Source organism: Candoia aspera, chromosome 11 (assembly GCF_035149785.1).
Source record: "Candoia aspera isolate rCanAsp1 chromosome 11, rCanAsp1.hap2, whole genome shotgun sequence".
NCBI classification, from domain to species: Eukaryota; Metazoa; Chordata; class Lepidosauria; order Squamata; family Boidae; genus Candoia; species Candoia aspera.
The window spans coordinates 1,217,144-1,238,467 of NC_086163.1; the positions used below are offsets into that span (position 1 = coordinate 1,217,144).

A 21,324-nucleotide genomic window follows, 5' to 3' on the forward strand; every position below is an offset into this window, starting at 1 on the left:
CGGCCCGGCTCCCGGCCTCCCAGGCCCTCCTTCGCCCGGCCCGGCCCGGCCGGCCGGCCTCCCCTCCCGCGCATGGAGCTGGGCTGGGCGTGCAGCCTCGCCGCGGGGCTGCTCTTCCTCGGCGGTCTCGCGGTGAGACTCCTGCGCGCGGACCTGTTGCCGGGCCGGCTCCTGCCGCTGCGGGTGGGGCTGGTGGCCCTCCTGCCGGCGCTCGGCCACGCCGCCCTGCCTCTGCCCCTCAGCGCCGCCCTCACGGGGGCTGCCTGCTGGCTCGTCGCGGCCAGCGCCACCCGACGGAAGAGGATCCCCGCGGCGGGGAAGGCGGTGGTGGTGACAGGTGAGTCCGGCTGGCCTCGAGGCGGCTCCTGGCCACCCTCGGGCGATTCGGCTGCGAGAGCCGACGGGCAGCGCTGCCTTCGCGGGGCCGGAGAGCCCGGCCCGGGCGCCCGCCGGGGCCTCGCCGACGCCAAGCGGCCCGGGAGCCGGCGGGGAGCGGGGCCCTCCTCCGTTGCTAGAGACTCCGTCTGCGGGCCCCAAGCCCCGGTCCCTTCTGCCCACCCTCCCGGCCCGAGGTCGGCCGCACCAGAGCCAGCAACGGGCTCTCCTGCTGCTGCGGAAGGGGCGGCCGGGGATGCTCCACTCGGGATCAGCCGCGCGCCCTGCCCCGAGCAGCTGCGTGCTGGAGCTCCGCGGGGCCAGAGCGTGGCTCCGCCCGCCACCGCTGGCGCGGCCGCTTTGAGAGGGAGCAGCGCGCTGGGAGGCGCCGCTGGTGGCGCGCAAGGCAAAATATGCCCCGGCTCTTGGACCGCTTTCCGAAGAATGGACCGCCCCCGCCGCCAAAACAGGGAGCTGGCCTGCTCGCGGGAGTCCTGCAGAGGGCTTTTCCCTGCCCGCGGGACCGAGTTCGCGGGGCGCCTCTGCTTGGGCAGAGATTCGGTCCGGGGCAACACCGCCTCCGCTCGGGAGGCCCGGCCGCCGCGAGCTCTGCACCGCCTGCCCAGGCGCCGGGGCCGCCCCCCCTCGGCTCCCTCCCCCCGTCCCCGCCGTCGCCGTCTGGCAGATCGGAAGGAGCGGGCGTTCCTGGGCCGCCTCCGGGGGCGCGCGGGGGCCAGGAGGGCAGGGGTCAGCGGCGGCCGCTCCTCCTCAGGGACAGAGCCGCCTCCGGCCGCGGGCTAAAGCTTTGGTGGGAGGCCGCCGGAGCAGAGGAGCAAAGTCCCTGGTCGTGGGGAATGACACCCCCCACCCCCATCCTCACCCTCACCCCCAGATCAGCTCAGGAGCCGGGAAGTTCCGCGGCCCAGCAGGAGCGCGGCCGGTGAAAGCCGGATTCCTCGCGGCTGCCTTTGGAGGAGGCCGACCGGGTGCGGGGAAGGCCAAGAGCGCCCTGGGGCTGGCTGGGAGGAATGCGTGTGCCGCGGGGCGGGGGGCGGGGGAGCAGGGCGGGCGGCCCCTGGCGCCGGCTCGACGAGGCCAGGCAAACGGCCGGCGGGCGAGCGGATAGCTCCGGCCGGAGCTGCCGGCCGAGGGAGGGCCGGAGGAGGCGCCGCCGCCTTGGGGCCCTGGGGCAGGTGCGCGCGGGGAGGGTCGGGGCGGGGAGGAAGACCTGGCAGGCTGATCCCAAGCTGCCTGCTCCGGGGTGAGTCCTACTGAGTTCAAAGGACTTCTTTCCAGGAAAGAGACCATAGCGGACGATTTTAGTGAAAAGGTTTTCACTCTAAGGAGAAGCCACATCCCGGGTCTGTACGGATCTAGTTACAAAATCAGGGAAGAGAAAGGCTGTCTTAATAGCCCCCTTGGCGGAACCACTTAAGGCAGATCTGTCCTCCTGCTGGTCCTGGAAACCCCACCGCGGAGGCTGGCTGTCTCCAAGGGCGAGGACCACACCCCTTGGATGGAAAGGGATCGCTGGGGCATGGTGGGTCTGCCTTGGCGCGGAGCAGCTTTTTCCTCCCTGCCCAGTGACCCAGAAGGGGTGAAACACAAGGGGACCCCAGGGCTACCTCTTCATTGTCCCCTCACAGGAGCCTCTCCTCTTGCAAGCAGGTCTGGAAGAGAAAAGGGTTGTCTTGCTTAATTTGAGAGTATTGCGTCAGCAGTAGGTTGAAGCCTCAAGGAGCATCCAAAGGACATTGCTCTGGTTCTGGGTCCAGTGATTGGTGCTGGGGCTCAGGAGAAGCTGTGCTCAAACCAGGCCATTTCCCAGCTGGGAGAGTTGCTTGAAGGGGGTGATTTGCTCTCTGCTGTTTTCAGCCCCCCAGCTCTCATTTTTCCAGGACAAAAGCGAGGTGAAGCCCTACTTCAACACATCTGTCCGTGCGGTACAGGGACGCGTTAGGGCTGCTACTTATACCCTCTGTTGCACAGCCTGTTCCCTCTGTATAACTACATACTTTCCAAAAATTCAGAAGTGCTGCTGCCAACCATTTTAGTGATTCTGGCGGGTTCTTTGTCTGCAGGAGGATAAGTTTGGAATTGCTTCAGGCCAGCTGGGTTAAAACAGTTTGCTTGGGGCTGTTCCTTCAGCTGTGCTGGGAGTCCACTTTTTGCCACAATACTGGCATACATTTGGTTTTAATTAAGACTAGAAATCTGTATGCCTCGAGTCTGCAGTCATTGGCTAGCCTTTACTTAGATCAAATCCAGATTCCAACTTGATTTGGGCAGGAAATAGACTTGAACCCCTTGGTGAATTAGGAACTGGGTATAACCTTTATTGTTTGCTTTGATCTCTCAGTTCTTTCACTATTAGCATTTCCTGGGCTATCTTGCTGGTTGGGTCAGTGGGACACCATACTGTGGTGGTTCCAGTCCTTCCTAGAAATTCAGTCCCAGAGCTTGGGAACCTGCGTGAACAAGAATAATTCAGATAAGGAAGTGAATCCTGGGGCGGCATGGGGTCCTAGAAGCCACAGAGCTCGACACCCGCTCAGGGCAGGGGCCCAGATGAGGGGGCTGCGGAGCCTCACCTGAACGCCTCAGCAGAGAGAAGCCGGTCACCCCGCTGGGCCGTTTAACTGTGCTTACTGCAAGGAGGGTTTTTCTAGTATTCATGCAGAATCAACCTTCCTGTAACTTAACTCCTCTTCTCTGCCTGGCATTCTGGAGTGAGAGTGAACATGCCCCAACTGTCTTCAAAACTCTCAGATATTTGAACAGGGTTATATCATACTTCCCGCTAGTCATATTTCTCAGGAATAAACACACCCAGCTTCTCTGCGTAAGGCTTTCCATGTCCCGTGATCGTTTTCACTGCCTTTCTCCGAGTCAGTTCCAGTTTCTCAGGATTCTTCTGACACTGCGCTCCACAGCTGGAGACAGGGCTCGCGGTGGGATGTGACCAAAGCCGAACAGGCTGCCAGGATTACTTCCCATGATGTGGAAATCGACTTCTGCTCACGCGGCCCATAATTGTATTTTCTTTCTTTAAAGCCACGTCCCTATGCCTGCTCATGCCCAGTTTGCAATCAGCTACAATTCCAAGCGGTCTTTCACAAATATGACCAAGCCAGGCATCCTGTGGTGGTACCCATGATTTTTCTTTCCTAAGTCAAGAATGTCATTTCTGTCTTCTAAGGTATTAGCTATCCCATCTAATTTTGTACAATCTGCAAATCTGGTAAGCATTCCCTGAACATCTTCACCCAAATCATTAATGAAAATATTGAAAAGTAGAGGACCCAGGACCAATTCTTGTGGCACCTCTCTCCAACTGGAACCAATGAACCACTCTTAATATAATTTTGAAAACCAGTATGTGTCCAAGTATCATTCCATCCAAACCACACTTCACCACAGCCAATGACAGGCTGAAGTCAAATTGTATGATTCCTAGAGGATTCCCAAAGTCTGTTAAGGAAGTCACCTTATCTAAAATGAGGTAAGATTAGTCTGGCAAGATCTGTTCTTGCCAAATCCATGGTTAATCCTGATAATTTCTGTCTTGTTTTCAGGGTACACAAAGATCAGTCTTTTCTTATGATCTGCTCCAGAATGTTTATTGCTATCAAACCACCTACTCTATAATTTGTTTGTTCCTTTTTTTGAGGAGAGGGGCATTTGCTCTCCAGTCTTCTGGCATCGCACCAATTCCCAGGATTGCTCAAAGGGAATAGCTGGGAATGCATGCCCTACATTGCCGTCCATCTGGCCTTGGAGATTTAACCTCATTCAATTGCTTTGTTGCTGGTTAACATTGTGCCTTCTTCACTGGGCAGCTGGTACCTGTTCTTTTTTATTTTGAATATATCAGAAGATGCTCTTTTTATTCTTCTTAGCATTTTTTGCTCTTGTCAAGTGTTTTGCATTGCCCCACTGGCTTCTTCTGCTGTCCTCCATTCCTTCTTCTTGGGGGAATTGTTTGCAACTGTGCTTTAAACTCCTCCTCCTTTCGGAATTCCCACCTGTCCCAGCTTCTTTTCCTGTTAGCTTCTCCTACCATGGGATCCTACTTGTCATTGCTCTATTTATTCACCTTTCTGTTTTGAAGTCCAAGAAACATGTCTGGGTTTTAGTTCCCCTTAAAATGAAAAAACAAAATGTTGTTGGACCTGAGGAAGTGGGCAAGATCCTCCGGACTGTAAATGCCACCACCTGTCAATTAGATCCATGCCCCTCCTGGCTGGTGAAGGCAGCTCGGGAGGTGACGTGTGGGTAGGTCCAGGCGATGGTGAATTCAACCTCAGGGGAGGTAGTGTTTCCGGCGGTCTTTAAGGAGGTGCTGGTGCGCCCCCTCCTCAAGAAACCATCACTGGACCCTACTATACTGGACAACTTTTGTCCAGTCTCCCACCTCCCCTTCATGGGGAAGGTGGTTGAGGAAGTGGTGGCATTGCAGCTCCAGAGGATCCTGGAGGAAGCGGATTATCTGGATCCCTTTCAGTCAGGTTTCAGACCTGGATATGGAACAGAAACAGCATTGGTTGCACTTATGGATGATCTCTGGCAGGAGCAGGATGGAGGGAGTGCATCCATCCTGGCTCTCCTTGACCTCTCAGTGGCCTTTGATACCATCAACCATGGTATCCTGTTGGGTCAGCTCAGGAAGTTGGGGGTGGGTGGCGTAGTTTTACACTGGTTCACCTCCTTCCTCCAGGGCCGGTCCCAGTCGGTTGTGATAGGAGAGATCCAGCCCACGGCCCCTCCTCTATGGGGTGCTGCAGGGTTTGGTTCTCTCTCCTCTCCTATTCAACATCTACATGAAACCGCTGGGTGAGATCATCTGTCACCACGGGATGAGGTATCATCAGTATGCTGATGATACCCAATTATACATCTCCATCCCGGATGAGGTAAGTGATGTGGTGACTGCCCTCTCCAGGTGCCTGGGGGCTGTGGGGGCCTGGATGGGGTACAACAGGCTTCAACTGAACCCTGGAAAGACAGAGTGGCTGTGGGTTAGTGGCCCCTCAGCTCCTAGGAATTTGCCATCTTTGGTCCTGGATGGGGTTGCACTGCCCCAGACAGACTTGGTGTGTAACTTGGAGGTCCTCTTGGACTCACGACTCCTGCTCAAAGAGCACATGTCAGTCGTGGCCAGGAGGGCCTTTGCGCAACTTCATGTTGTGCACCACTTGTGCCCCTTCCTGGAGCAAGAGGCCCTTCGAACGGTCACTCATGCCCTGGTCATCTCCCATATAGACTACTGTAATGTGCTCTATATGGGGCTACCCTTGAAGAGTAACTGGAAGCTTCAACTGGTCCAAAACGCAGCCATGCAGGGGATTTTAGGTGCTTCAAGATCAGCACATACAACTCCTTTGCTCTGTGAGCTGCATTGGTTGCCAGTTTGCTTCTGGGTCCAATTCAAGGTGTTGGTTTAAACCTTTAAAGCCCTACATGGCATGGATCCAGGTTACCTGAGGGACCATCTCACCCCCATTACATCAGCCCATCCCACCTGATTGTGCAGAGAGGGCATGCTGAGGACCCGTCGGTAAGAGAATTCCATCTGGTGGGGTCCAGGAGGCGGGCCTTCTCTGCAACAATCCTTGCCCTTTGGAACACCCTTCCCCCAGAAGTGAGGTTCGCCCCCTCCCTCCTGGACTTCAGAAAACAGCTGAAGACCTGGTTTTGCTGCCTTGCCTGGAATAGGGAGGGGAAGAGCCATTCTTGGGGCTGGTTGGTTCCCTAGTTCTGCGGGGACCGGTTTTATTCCATTATGGTTTAAATTAGATCCGCCGTGGCTTGGATTTTATTGCATTTTATACTGACTGATTATTGGTAGTATTTATGATTTTATTGAAATTTTAAATTGTTTTTATTGTGAACTGCCCAGGGTCCCCCATGTGGGGGAGATGGGCGGTGATAAAAATCTGATAAATAAAAGATTAAAAAAAAACCCTGCACATCAGGTGAACCTGTGCAAAGGACAGCTTGGCCACAGCTGCCATCTGCTCTTTGAGCAGTAGTTGCGGGTCCAGAAGAACCACCAAGTTGTGTGCCAATCTTGACTGGGGAGTGCAGCCCCATCCAAGACCAATGATAGTAACGTTCCTGTCTCCGGGGGTCCAAACAGCCACTCAGTCTTGTCAGGATTGAGGCAAAGTCTGCTCCGCCCCATCCAGACCCGAACAGACTCAAGACATCCATCCACAGCTTCACCTGTGCAGCTCAGGACTGAGATGCAGAGCTGGGTACCAGCATACTGGTGATGCTGAATGCTGAACTGGTGGATGACCTTGCTGGTGGTTTCATGTAGAACAGGAGAGGGGAGCGCGTTGAGCCCTGAGGCACTCCACATGTGAGGGGCTGAGGTCATAATGTCTTCCCCCTGTCATCCCCGACCAACCACTGAGGAAGGAGGTGAACCATGGCCTACCACTCCCAACCCCTGCAGTCCGTCCAGGATAGGGCTATTCTGGTTGCTCCAAGGGCCCCGTTTCCCCCTGGCCTGTGCTGGATGAGTAATGTCTGGAGGGCCTGGCCGGCTGATCTCCACAAAGCCTCGCTGCTCCACAGAGCTTGAGGGATCAGCCTCTGCCCTGGTGTGGATTTAAGTTAGTTTGGGCCAAAGAAGGCAAAAAACTGAATAGATGCTCCTGGCAAGTGGGTTTCTATACTAAAAAGAGAAGCCTTGAACAATTATTATTTTTTTTTGGTGAGTGAGGAATTGGACAGAATGGAACCCTTTTTGACCTAGGTCAAAACGAACAATTCAATATTACAAATAAAACTAGATTGCTCACTGGAAGCACTAATGAAGAAGCTAAAGCTTGGATATTCTGAACACATAATGCACAGATAAGAGTCTTTGGGGAAGAACTTGAAGGCAATCAGAACAGAGAGTGACAGAAGACAGGCTGGCTAGGTACCAATGGCACAAGCAGGACTTACAAGGACTCAGAGAAACAGCTACAGACATTCAATCCTGGCAAAATGTTGACCATCCAGCCACAGGGAGTTTGCAGGTGAAGAATAAAGAGCAATGAGCAAAGAGGTGCTTCCATGAAAACTCTTTTCCCTCCCCTCCAAGACTATCAAGGGCACTTTGGCACTGAGAAGGTTCGTATCACATTACTAGCTGAGATTTAGTACTGACTAGAAATTCAGAGTGGTGGTGACTCCACCTCCCTGGGTGGCTCAAGGCCACCTCCCCGTGGGTCAGAGTTATGTGTTCCGACCGAGACCCTTTGCTTTCAGCATTACAGATGAGGATCCCACAATTATTATTTCATTTGGCCTTCTGGGTCTCTGTATGGGGAGAAGGGAATCAGGAATGATTTCGCTCATCCTTAGATGAAGTTATACTAGCACTGAGATCATTCTACTTTAATTTTACCTTTAATGTTCCTTCTGATGTGGAATTCACACTCTTAAATTTAAGTGAAGGCATTAGAGTTATCACGGTCTGGGCCAGGAGTTCCGGAGCCCGGGCTCTGCAGGGGATTTTATGGGGGAGCAGCAGCAGCAGCAGCCACCACAGGCAGCACACCAGGTCCCTCTCATTCAAGGCCATCACAGACAGCAAGCTTGAAATGAGGGCAGAGAAGTCTCGGGGCTTTTTAGGACTTTAGCCATGTAATCAAAAGTAGCACCCTCCAAACTGGTTTTTAAAAAGGTTTACTAAATTTCCAATAGTTGCCTGACTGCTGATTCTCTCTGCAAACGTGATATGTTAGGGTCACATAGAGTAAACTAATGGCAAGTTCTCCTGTCTTGTCTTGTTTCAAAAGGAGATGTATTCTAAATAGTGAATGAGCACATGCAATATGCAACTGCAAAGAGCTATATATCCTAGAGGGAAAAACAGGGATGCCCTATTCTATGGGCTGGAAATAGTTACACATTCAGCCTGCTCCCCAGGGAAGCCTCATGCTGCTTGAGGTTCTGGTGGGGTAGAAGGGAATTCTCAGCACTCAGCAGGAAGGACCTCGGGAGGAAGCAGTGGATTGTTTCAGCACCAAGGAGAGCTGCAGCGTGAGAACTTGTTCCAGCAAAGGTGGATGGCTGATGCAGAGCCTTTTGAGGTCCCTCCCTGGAAGGCTGTTCCAAAGGACCAGTGTAGCTGCTGAAAGGTGGTGCCCACCAAGCCTTACCCCACTTCCAAGATTTGGGTACCTCTAGCAGTTTCTCCCGGCTAGACTGAACTGGTCAGGCTGCTTCCAATGGCATAATGTGGTCCTGCAAATAACTGCAAACCAAGCCATCCGAGGCTTTGTAGTTTAGCACCTGCACTTTAAATTGGACCCTGGAGCTTACGGGTGACCAGCGTGGGCCCACAGGATTCGTGTGAGGTACTCCCACTAGCAAATGCTACACTCTGACCCAACTACAGTTCTCTGAGGGATCTTCAAAGGCAGCCCCAGGAGGAGCACACTGCAGTGGTCTAAGTGGATGGTGATGAGGCCACGATAGCAAGATCTTCCTGCCTCAGAGAGGGCTGCAGCTGGTGCACCAGCCAAAGCTGAGAAAAGGCCCCTTTCTAGCATGAGCTGCGAGTCCAAAAGGACCTCCAAGTTGTGAACTTGCTCCTTCAAGGGTAAGGCCACCCTATCAGGAGATACCACTAAATCCCAGTGGACAAACAGTAGCCCTGTCTTGCTAGGATTCACTTTTACTCTTCTCTCTCCCTCGCAACCTCCAGGTATTGAGACAGGATTTCAGTGGCAGTCTGGCCTGGATTGGTGATGTAGAGCTGGTAGCATCAACGTATTGATGATACTGAACTCCAGACCTTTGGATGAGTGCTCCTTGTGGCTTCATGTAAATGCTAAACAGGAGAGAGGAAAGAACTGGCCCCTGTGCACCCCACAGGAGACTAGCCATTAAGCCAATTTCTCCTGCCCCCTCACTGGAACCTCAACGACCAGTGCTAGACCCATGAAATTGGACATCTTTTGTCCAGTCTCCCAACTTCCCTTTTCAGGGAAGGTTGTTGAAGGGGTGGCCAGCCTGCAGCTCCAGAGGGTCTTGGAGGAAGTCTTTTCAGTCAGGATTCAGGCCTGGTTGCAGCACTGAGATGACACTGATCACACTTGCAGATGACTTCTGGTGAGCCCAGGACAGGAGCAGTGTGTCCATTCTTGTGCTCCTCAATCACAGCAGCTTTTGGTACCATCAACCATGGTATCTTTCTGGATGGGCTCAGAGGCTCAGGAGGGGGAGGCAGTGAGGAGCTCAGTGTGACTATTCAAAACACATTGTGCAGCTGATTCATCTTTCCCTCCACAACAGTTTGGAAAAAAGATGGACAAAGCAGTAAGGAAAACATGGGAAGTTGCAGTTGGGAAACAATGTTTCCCATGCAGAGCCATTGTGCAATGAATGCCTCACTCAAAAACCCTATAGCACACTGGGTTTTTCTGGAAACATGGGCTGGATTCACAGAACACGCTAAATTAAACCCAAGTGAACAAAACACAACTGCTGACTTCACATTCCATGCCATGTCCAAACAAAGAAACCACCTTGTGACATAAGGTATTGGCCAAGACAAAGGCTGTGTTTCCACAATACTGAATCACAAATTACTCAACCCATTTTAGTTGGGTCTAGCACACAAGTGTTAGAAGGATTCATAAATGACAGAATGGCTGCAGAGAGCATTCATAAGTGGCTTCCCATCAAGCTGGAGAGAAGGCTGAGGAATGCCACGAGGCTCAGTTCCAGGCCCTGCTGTTCAACATTTTTACTAATGATCTGGAGGAAGGGGATGATGGTCAAATCTGCAAGTGATACCTACCCAAGAGAAGTGGCCAAGTCTTTAGGAGAGAACGAGAAGGTTCAGACAGATCTGGACAGGTTTGAACAGTGGGCCAAAATGAGCAAGATGAAATTTAGCTGGGAGGAATGCATCTGGGAAAATAATTAAAAGGCACAAAAATAGGAGCGGGGAGATTTGGCTTGGCAATAGGACATGTAAAAAAGATCTGGGTGTCCTAGGAGGTCACAAGTGGGCCATGAATTAATAGTGTGATGCAGCTGCTAGAAAGGCAAAAGCTATTTTTGGATGTATTAACAGGATCACGGAGTTCAGAGCCTGGGAAGCCCCTGTCCATCCCCCCACCCCCCCTGAATCCTGAGTCCAATTCTGGGCACCACGGTGTGACAAGGGTGGGGACAAACCGGTGTGAGAGCCAAAGAGGCCATCAGGGCGGTGAGGGGCCTGGAGACTAAGTCCTGTGAGGAGGAATGAAAGGAATGGATATGTCTGGCTGGTGGAAGAGAAGACTGAGGGGAGGATGATGCAGGCTTCAGGTATCTAAAGATTGCCCTAGAGGGGGAATGGGTTGGATCTCAGTTCTGGAGGGCAAGCCCAAAACCCTCTGGTGTAACGGTTGCCTATTCTAAAACACCATCAGACTCATGAGCAGGAATTCAAAGATATCTGATTGATTAAAGAATAGTATGCAGGATCACAGAGAAAGCTGAGAAAGATAAAAGTGCGCCAAATGCAAACTAAAAACCCTCTGTGCAAACGAGATCCCTCCCTCTCCCTCCGTAGAATCTTCCCAAGCTCACAATCCCAGGTGCTCCTAATGGCTCCTGATGGTCTGTGGGAAAAGTCCTTGAGCCGAGCACATAACCCAGACACATTCCATTGTACTGATTTCACATGCAGAGCTTGGTACAAGGTCTCACAGCAGCTCCCTCCCAAACAGAAACTCATGTCAGCGCCATGGCATGTGAAACGTTACGATGTATAAACTACACTGAATCAGTGAACATGACATCCGGTGGGACTGCAGGCTTGTGCTTTCCAGAGGGTGACTGCTGCCCACCAGCGAATAGTCTGCCTCATGAAAAGGCCTGTCCCCATCACTGGAGGTCTTAAAACAAAGGCTGAGTAGCCATCTGTCCAAAATGCTTTTGCAGATCTGCACCAAGCAGAAGGTTGAGGTCAGGTGACCTCGTGAGGTGAAACCTGAATCTGCAGTATAAGCATTATTTTAAAGCCTATTTTGTTCCAACAAACTAATGAATAGAACAATTAGTGTATACATATACATGTATTAGAAATGTGATGCAATGCTAAAGTTAAAAGAACAAAGGCCTAGAAAATTCTATCCTAAACCAACTCCAGAAAGAAAAATGGCCAAATTACTTTAAAATCTTTTTTTTGTCAGAGAAAGGAAGACAGATCCAACTCAGATGTTGACAAATATGCAGGGTTCTAAAGGATATGCATTTCTAGCAACCTTGAGCAGCCTCTCTAGAGATGCTGACATCTCAGGAGAAGTGCTCTGGAGGTCTAAGGCACACTCAGGGCTGCACACTGGCTGCCCAGTCTTCGAGAAGGATTTGGTGCCACCACTGGGGCCTGGCTAAAGTTCACCCAGCAGCTGAGTGGACGGCCAGAGACGACTCGAGCAGTTTGTTCCCTACAGCCTCTTGCCCTGACCTTCTGAAGGGAGATCAGATTGGTGCAGCAGTTAAAATGCAGAGATCCCACCAGTGAGTTCAGCGATGAGATGCACCCTTGTTCCTCCGAGAAATTTTCCCTCTCCAGGGTCTGTGAAGAGAGCTGGGCACTGACAAAACCTGAAATGGCCTTCTTGATAAGGAGAGAACTAAGAATCCAGGAGAGCCCAAATGTTTCAGGCACGTCTCCCTCTCATTCACCGTAATAAGGGATCATGGAGGCCAGTAGCTCTGTTGCTCCTACCTTTGGAAGACTGGGTTTAGGAAAATCTAGAAGGTAGGCCAGGTCATCTACACAGAGCAGCCTGGAAATGGTCTCCAGCCAGAGTAGGAGCAGGTCCCTTGCTAAAAAGCAAAGACACGCCCACACACTCACACACTCTCCGTTAAGGATTTCCACACAGTTAAGCATGCACATTTATTTACAATATTCATTTGCTTCCCCGTCACTGGCTGTTTGGGGGGCAGATGTAGTAAATATAAATGCCCTGTTATAAATGTAGAATTGCCTTTTCTGCAGTTCCAAGCTTAAGGACTGCCCTTTGTTCGGCCACAGGAGAGAAAACGTTCATTGGGGGCTGGGCCGGGCTGATTTCGTGCCATCAAGGTGGAAATGTGGGACCGAGAGGGAGTGGCAGCCGGTGTGCACACAAGCCTGCAGCACACACCACTTTGTGCAGCTGGCAGTTGGCCTGCCGTTGTTAATGGTTAATGTGGCTGTAAATCTGCTGGGAAGGCAGCTCTACTGCCATACCTATCAGACGGCAAAAGAACATCCCGTTCCTTGCGTTGCCCGAGACTGTTCATTCCCCCTCTTCCTCTCTCACTTGGCTCGAAAAAGAGCAGTCGTCCTCCTTGGGGCCTGGTGGGGGTTGAGGGGGAGGCTTTTTCCTCAGCCAGAGTTCCTTCACTTGTCTGAGGCAGCCTTAGGAGCAACGTCTCTCCTGCCCTGAGTTGTAAGCCAAGAGCAGCTGCTTGGAGGACACGCGAAAGGACAGGCCTCCTTCCGCTCTGCCGATCCCAGGCACGGAGCGCCCTCCCTCTTGGCAGGGGCAGGCTGCAACCTTAGGCTTCCCCCTCCCGCCGACACACCAGGGTTTCCAAAGTGCACCATCGCTCCATTCAGGGTATCCTGAGACACAACCCAGCCATATCTTCTTTTTCCTCTCCCCTGCTCTCTGTTTAAAATGATGCTGGTTGTACTTCAAGCAAGAAAGTGGCATGGATGCAGTTGGGGGTCTGCCTTTCTCTCCATCGTGGCTGGATCCGGAAAGAGGCAACCCTGGAGCTGTGGGCCCCTGGACCGGGTTCTGCCTGGTACCACTAAGACTCCGATGGGCACACCCCACCCTCTTGCTTCACGAATTAACGATTTTCTAGGCCTGCTCAGTACATGGAATCCTAAGACTAATTAATGCCTGTACCTTCCAAGCAAATTAATAGTAGAATAAATATAAGGGCACAAAGTTTTGACAGGGGTTTAATAAATTGAGGGAGATCTCCCCATCCCTGAACTCAGGCTTTGGGCTGGCCTGCCTTTGGGAATGCTTCCTGCACAAGCCCTTCCTATGTTCAATGCCTTTGTGAGGAACCCACAACCTTCTAGTGTTGGGTCTGGATTCATGCAGCCATGCTGGGAAGGCCTGAGATCTGCCGCTGCGCTTCATAAAAGCCACCTTGGCTTTGAACAATTTGAAGCAGGCATGGAAGGCAAAGTCATGAAGGCCCACCAGGTCAGACCAGGTGGTCAATGGCGACTTAAGACAACTCTGGGCTCCAGATGCCAGCCCAGAGCTGGGAGCAGCTGATCCAGGCAAGATGGCAAAGGGCCTCTAAGTCCAGGGGAGGGGGTGGCTTGTTCTGGGTGGGCTACAGGATCATGTTTGCAGCTTGGGGTGTTTCTGGCTCCCTCCTTGCCAGAGGCACAAGGGCTTTGGTACCAGGACACATTTTTGCCAGGTTAGGCCGAGCCGGCAATGGCCCTGCTCGGGCAGAGGTTCCCTCCTTACAGTAGCCAAGGCCTGGCACTTTCTCTTAGGGCTGCTCTTGAAGATCCATCATCTGGAACCTTCAGGGAATGCAAAATCCTGTGATAAGAGTCCAGATGGGCCTTGGGTGATGAGCAGCACACCAGCCGAGCCCTTCGCTGGCTCTCAGTTCGGTTCCGGTCCCGACTGAAGTGGCCCTTTGTGGCTTGGGGCTTCGAGGGATGCCTCTTCCCATCTCTCCCTGCCGCCCCCCCGCTCCAGGCCCCTCCAATCCTGAGGGATGGAAGGGGGTTTTCTCAGAGGGAGCTTCCAACTTTGGATACTCTCCCCACTGAGGTCATCTTTATTATTTCTCCAGCTGCAGGAAAAAATGGTTTTATTCTCTTGAGCTTTCTTGTAATGTGGTAAACTCTGCTGTGATTTTTAACTTTTTAAAACTCTGGTGCTGATTTTACTTCCTGTTATTATTTTAATGCTTGTTTTGCTTATTTTATATTTTTGTCTTTATTTTTATATGTTTTTATTAACCTATTGTTTTTAACTTTAAATGTAAATGTTAGTTGTAGGCCACTTCAAGTCTTCTTTCAATGGGATAATGTTTTAGATGAATGAATAACAAAACAGTTGGTGAGGTCAAGCTGCCGGGCTCACTAGGATGCAACTAACTTGTGAATCCTGAGTGGGTGATTTGGGGGAAGGAGGATCCTGGCTCAGGCGGTCACCAGCTGGCAGAGTTCAATACCCAGAGCAGGTTCACAGAAGCTACTTCTGTGCAATCAACTGCAGGATCAACAGGCACTCTGGGGAGGGTTGTAAGTGGTGGAGCCCAGACGCCTGTTTCTGGCTGGGGGTTGGAGCTGGTGGAGAAAGGGGGGGGGGGAGCAGAACCCAGCAATTGCTGGGGGTGGGGGTGGGTGGGGGTGGCTTATGGCCCCTTCTGCTCTGTGACGTTCTGGTGCACTCAGACTAATGGGGTGCTTAGGCCTTCTGGGGAACCATCCCTGTTGTGTGGCTCGGGGGTGGTTCCCTGCAGTGTGGGCTAGTTCCTGGCCCTGGCTCAGGGTCTCCCTTGTCCTGAGCAGAGAGATGAAAGTTTCCGGTGAGAAGATACCTCCTCACGAGGCATGTTGAGTCAAGGAAAGTTGAGTACAGCAGTGAATGTTGGTGATGAAGGTGCTTGCGTGGACCCTCCCGCCCCCCCTTTCCAGGCAGCTGATTAGTATAGTTAGTTTAACTCTGCAAAGTGGCATCTATTTTGTGCTATGACTGACCCCACTTTGCATTAGCTGACTGGCCAATTGAGCCCTGCCTTTGCTGGCATTCCCACAATGTGGGGACAGGGCCACCAAGGCCCATGGAGCAGCGCCTCATGGAAAGAGCTTCTGCTGTTGGGGCTGCTGTCCAATCAGCACCACCTTGGCAGAGTCCACAGCTCCAGGCTCCCATCCCAGCAGGACTGTGAGGTGGGGCAGCTTTACTGGGTTGGGCGGGAGCGGGGAGCAGTATCTCTCCCACTGCTCTGGTCCAGCTCCTCCATAATGGGTTTGGAATGACCATGGAGGCTCCTGCCACTCTGGTCAACCCCTGACTGAAAGTTGGGTGTTGTCTCCATTTGCAGACACACAACCCAAAGCCATCTCCCTTGCGATGCCAACCTTTCTTTCATGTATTATTGTTTGAAGATAAAATCAAAGCAACCTGGCTCAGCCTTTAGTGGCAACTGATTGGTCTCCCTATGAGTTCCACCATCTTCTTGGTACCTGTTTCTTGGTGTTACATTTTTTTGATGGTGTGATCATTTTGTATTTTTTCTTATTAAACTATTTGGCTTGATCAAAGAAGTAATCTCCCTGAGATGGCAAATGCTTGTGGAAGTTTATGTCACTCCTGGTACTGTGGCCGTTTCGCTCATCTGCGTGACAAAGTGACAGCCTCCTGGCTTTAGAATCAGGCAACCTGGAGCTGGAATTCCAAAATTCCAAAAATTGCAGTACAAAATGTGTCTGCTTAAGGTATTCATTCCTATAATAAGGCAATAAAAAAATAACTGCAAAAAATCCCCTAAAACTGGAAAATCAGGAAGTTATCAAAATAGAGAACCTGGTTACTAATGTAGGAAGTCTCGAGTCATATTCTCACTTCCAAGGTCTGGGTGCTCATTTTAATTTTTCTCCTCCCCCACTTCTTTTGTACTGTCATTTACAGCAAAGTTGTTACTGAGGAAAACTCAACTGCAGACTCCAGAATGTTTTGAAAATTTGGGTGACTTTTGAATACTGCATGTTCTCTCCACTTCATGTTTTTCCTTTGCCACAGTGTCCAATAAGCAGATTTATGGCATTTACAAATACTTTACAAATACGTTCCATTTTAGGGGCATTATATCTCACCCATTATATCTCACCCAATCCCCATCAATCTCAGTGGGGAAGTTAAGCATGTGCTTAATTTTTTCAATTGAAATTAATTCCTAACAAGATTTTGTATGTGACTTTATGTATTCAGTGCATTTAAATTTTGTCTTTATTGGACCTGTGACTATTCTGTATTACGTTTATGATAAAAAAAATTGTGAAAGAACCACAATCAAGCATATAACAAATTCTTGGATGCCTTAAGGGGTAAAGCATAAAAATTCCATGATTAATTAATTCATCCCTCCCTCCCTTCCATGCATTTTGATACAGCCCACCTTTTCCTTTCATTGTTTCTATCTTCATAACAACTATGTGAGGACATTACTATTTCCACATGGCACCCAGAAATGTAAGGTGGGGCACGAATTCTGTTGCCCAGCTCTGCCCACCCCTTTCTTTTGTGACCCCCCAGGATGTGATTCAGGCTTTGGCAAGGCAGCTGCCCAGCGTTTGGATGGGCTGGGGTTCACTGTCTACGCCAGTGTGCTGGACCTGAAGAGCTCTGGGGCAGAAGAGCTTCGGCAGACGTGCTCACCACGGTTGACCCTTGTGGAAATGGACCTTACTAAAGCTGAGGACATTCAGCGAGCCCTGCAGTTCATCAAGGCCCAGACCGTAAGGACAGGTAATCTGAGATCAGAAGCCACCAAGGGGTAGAATTCCCAACAGAGGTACTGTATGAAGAGACTATTCTGTTGCTTTAGGGGCATTTTAGAAAAAGACAGATCCATGCAGATCCAGGCCAGGTCGAGCTGGAAGTAGCCTCATCCAAATCCTTGGCCAGATCCAAAGTAAGACTTGGCAAAACCAAAGCTTTCCAGTCCAGTTGGCTGGCATAGTAAAGACACAGATGCAGACACAGTGCCTTGGCTTGTCAGCAAAATGAGAAGCAGGGCTACGCCTCTGGGTAGTGAGCACAAGGTTTCTTTTCTGGAACAGGACTCCATCAAGTTGCCCTGAGATGCCTTCTGCTGTATCCCAGGATGAAGCTGGCCTTGCTGGTGACGCTGGTCCTTAGCAGGGCAAATGCTGCTGGGACTCTGTGGCCAAGCCCTGCCCCCCCTCCTGCCCAAAACCCTTGCAGCACTCAAGGGGCTGCAAGTCCCACTGGTCTAAATATCAGCCTGACTGGGGTGTGCGTGTACTTATTGCTCTGGCCCATAGGCCCAGCCCTCCCTTGCCTGCTTCTGCCCCAGTGGGAGCTCTGGAGAAAGGAGGGGCCCCGTCCTTCTGCTGTCCCAGCCCCTGCCTTTGGGCCCCTCCCTCCCTTTCTCCACCAATGTGCGCTAAGCTTGCAAAGTCTGCCTTGAGCCCAGGGTTGCACGTGTCTGCCCAACAAGTATCGGCTGTTCCTAGCAGAACAGCTCAAGGCATGTTGTTACCTCACCTCAGTCACATAGATGTTGCCATGTCCACCTATTCAGAAGTAGTTACTCCCAGTACCTAGGAACGCTTCCCTGTTTCCCAAGAGGCTTATCCCTAGGGATCAGCTGCCTGAGGGGATGAAGGTTTTAGTGGCTTCCAAGAGCAGGAAGACCACCATCAGCCCTGAAATGGAGTCCCACTGGTGTCTGGTCACTGGCCCTTGGACTCCAAAGGGAATGCCCACAATGTGCTCTCAGAAGTTCAAGTGTGTCCACTGACCCCAAAACACCTCCCCCAGCTCGACGACCCCATGCTCTTTGTCAGCTCTTTGATCTTGGGATCCTTTCCTGAGCCAAGTCTATTGCTTTCTCCTCCCAGGGCCCCACCAGCGTGTGCTCCTCTGGGGGCCTGTACAGTGCTGGGAATTGAGTCTGAGGTCTTTTGCATGCAGTTTTGTACTGAGTGAGGACAGCTCTTCTGTGCATCAGCCCAGCCCAGCCTGGCCCAGCCCGATCAGGAAATAGTAACCCGGACCCCTGTCAGGGATTAACATTCGTCAAGGGCCAGATTTCATTTTTGGTTTAGTTTTTTCCTTGTCCTCGTGACTAACTTCTTTTGTGCCCTGTCTCAGGAGGAGGGGGACCTTTCTGTGTTTCCCTGTTTTCTGCTTCAACATGTAGGTCTCTGGGGCCTTGTGAACAACGCCGGGTTCAACAGCACCATTGCCGACGCAGAGCTGACTCCGCTGCCCCATTTCCGCACCTGCATGGAGGTGAACTTCTTCGGCACCTTGGGGCTGACCCAAGGGCTGCTGCCCTTGCTCCGCTCGTCTCGGGGTAGGATTGTCACAGTCAGCAGCCCGGCTGGTAAGAGTGCCGAGGGCTTCCTGGTGCTGCCTCGTAAAACTGGGCTTGGTCAGGCAGAGCTCCCGTGGGAGCGGCGGGCCCGGTCCTCGCTTGGGGCTTTCTTTTTCTGGGATGGAGAAAAGGAAGGGCAGTCGGCATGTGGTAGTGGGCACTCAGCCACCTGAAAAACAGTGTCATTCTCTGGTTCTCGTTCTTTAGCAGATCCTCCTGAGGCTTCTATTTGCAACTTTATTTGCTAGGAATGTGTGTCCCCCTCCCACCCCCAGAATACAAGACGTTGCCACGGCAACTAGTTTGTCCAGTGACTCATCAGTAACAGGCGATCTTTGGCCCATTAACTTAACAAATTAACCAACTTCACTTTACCTAGCACATTCTTGAACCCAGCCTCTGTTGTTAGTGAATGGTTTGGTGCATTGTGTGGACCGAGGCAATTGTGTTGAGCAGAGTTAAATTAGCCAAGAATATACACTCCGCACAAATGCAGCTGCAGTTAAAGTTGCTGGCAGCCTTGCCAGATCCATTAAGAGGGTGCCAAGGGTCTGCTCTCAGATAAATGTGACCCATGGAGATCTCTGGGGAGGAGGCATTGCGGCTGCAACGGACATGGGAAGGGGGCTGTGAAGCCTTCTGAGATGGACAACGGAGTGCACAGTGAGGCCTGTTTGTGTTCCCCCAGGCAACATGCCCTACCCCTGCCTAGCTGGCTATGGTGCCTCCAAAGCGGCTCTCAGCCTTTTGATGGACACGTTCCGGTGTGAGCTTGCACCCTGGGGGATCAGAGTGAGCGTTATTTTTCCAGGGTACTTCAGAACAGGTAAGGCTGAAAATACTGTGGGGGATGCTGTGCTACATGTATTTCTCTAACTCACGGGAACACAACATGCCTCCGCTAAGATCTCTGCTACTTTCCTATGAGATTTTTCAAGCTCAGCTACTTCCCAGGAAACTACAATGCATCTCAGGAAATGGACTGAGCCAGCCCAAGGTCTGGCCAAGAGGTCCTCATCAGCAGATGCTGGTCTGCAAGACCCGCCAGATGGTGTGACTCAGCTCTCATTCCAGAAGATGATCAACCAGTCTCTCGCAGGGAAACCTGCCTGTCCTTGCTTTCCTTCTCAAGTGGTGTTCCAGAATGCCTTACAGCAGACTAGTGACTTTAAGTTGTGTGGAACCTGCAGCAGGCTCTGAATATGTCCAAATGACTGTGAGAATGTTGCATACTGCCTACACCACAGCAAAAGTGAGCAGGCAAGCCTTCCTCTGCTTTCACGACTTAAAAATACAAACCAAAATACAAAAATACAAACCTTCTTGGAAGACCAAACTTTACATCAGCAATTGCCCCAGTTTATGGACCACACCAGCCTTCTCCAATTCCTAATGAAAGATTAAGCTCTCCTCCTCTCTCCCTTTCCCTGGTTTACTTTTTTCAGGTGGCACTTGTAACCCTGAGTGTTGGAAGGAAAGGAAGGACCAGCTCCTCGCAGCGTTACCTGCGGACCTTCTTGAAGCCTACGGAGAGGAGTATCTTGAGGAGATCAACAAGCAGTTTGTGGAGTTCATGAAGACGGCTGTGGAGGATCTCAGCTCTGTGGTGGACAGTATCACTGATGCCCTCCTTGCCACCAAGCCACTGCTAAACTACTACCCAGGGAGGGGCCTGTGGCTCATGTACCTCATCCACCACTACCTCCCCCACACAGTCCGGGACCTTTTCCTGAAAGTCTTTTTTATCAATCCAAAGCTACCCAAGGGGTTGTGTCCCAAGGTTGACCACACACCTGAGCAACCGTGAGAGCTGTCTGGGTTCTTTTGCACTCTCACTAGGAAAGCTCTGGAAAATATTTCCATGGGAAGGGTACCCTTTTTATTCTACCAGTATCCCACAACCTAGAAGAGGAATTTGTTTCTAAAGAAACATGCCCGCTCAGTTTTGTCAGTCCCAAGGGACAAATCCTGGGTTGCCTCCCAGAATGACTTTTCTTGGGGGGACACAGGAAGCACATCTGCCCGGTTCCTACTCCGCAAGGCCTTGAACACCTGGGTGTGGATAGAAGCACCGTCCTTTTGAACAAGTAACTTCACCTTGGCTCTCTCCACCTCGCCCAGGTGTGCCACAGGAGGGGGCGGAAGCTGCTGCCGGCTGAAACAAAGGGCTTCCGTGCATCTCCAGTCTACGATATACCTCCAGAAACATTGCCTAAGCCAAACAGCTACCTTTTCTTGCCACTTGCGGGGCAGGGGCTGACCTCCAATACAGTGGCCTTTTGCTTGCTGATGAGCCAAATGTGCCTCTGAGGCTCGGGGCATGGCCAGTTTTCTTCCCTAAAGAGACTTCTTCCCTGCATCTCTCATGACTGTGCAGGGGCAGCATCAGGGCAGCCTCACTGATGTGCCACCAAGAGCCTTAAGGCCGATGGCCTGCCATTTATTTTCAGAAGGAACACAATTGTATTGTTACTTAGAAAGTTAAATAAAAATTATTTCATTATTGGATCACATAGTGTGTTTTAGTGGGAACCATGGAGATTTTGACCAGACTAGAGGAGGAGTCAGCCCTCATCCCAGCCACAGGCAGGACCTATTCCACCTGTAGGCCTCTGCTGCTGGGTTCAGGCCAGCTCATGGCTGCAACCCCACTTAAAAGGTCCTGCAGCCAAGAAGCCGTGGTTGCCGACCCCGCTAGCCTGGCTCTCCAGGACAGGACCAGCCAGCTCCCTTTCAGATGACCCTACATGGACAAGAGGAGGACACCCTGAGGAGGAGGGCGCAATAACTGTATTATTATTATTATTATTATTAAATTTATATCACCGCCCATCTCCC

At 51.5% G+C, this 21,324-nt stretch overlaps 1 protein-coding gene across 1 annotated transcript; it reads left to right on the top strand.

Moving 5' to 3' along the window:
• Positions 1-38: 38 nt before the first annotated feature.
• Positions 39-20,989, top strand: HSD11B2 (hydroxysteroid 11-beta dehydrogenase 2). The gene is made up of 5 exons (XM_063313002.1): positions 39-337; positions 16,677-16,889; positions 18,310-18,495; positions 19,175-19,312; positions 19,932-20,989. Exons 1-5 carry the CDS (start codon positions 73-75, stop codon positions 20,291-20,293), a joined length of 1,164 nt encoding a protein of 387 aa, XP_063169072.1. The 5' UTR covers positions 39-72; the 3' UTR covers positions 20,294-20,989.
• The last annotated feature ends 335 nt before the right edge of the window (positions 20,990-21,324 follow it).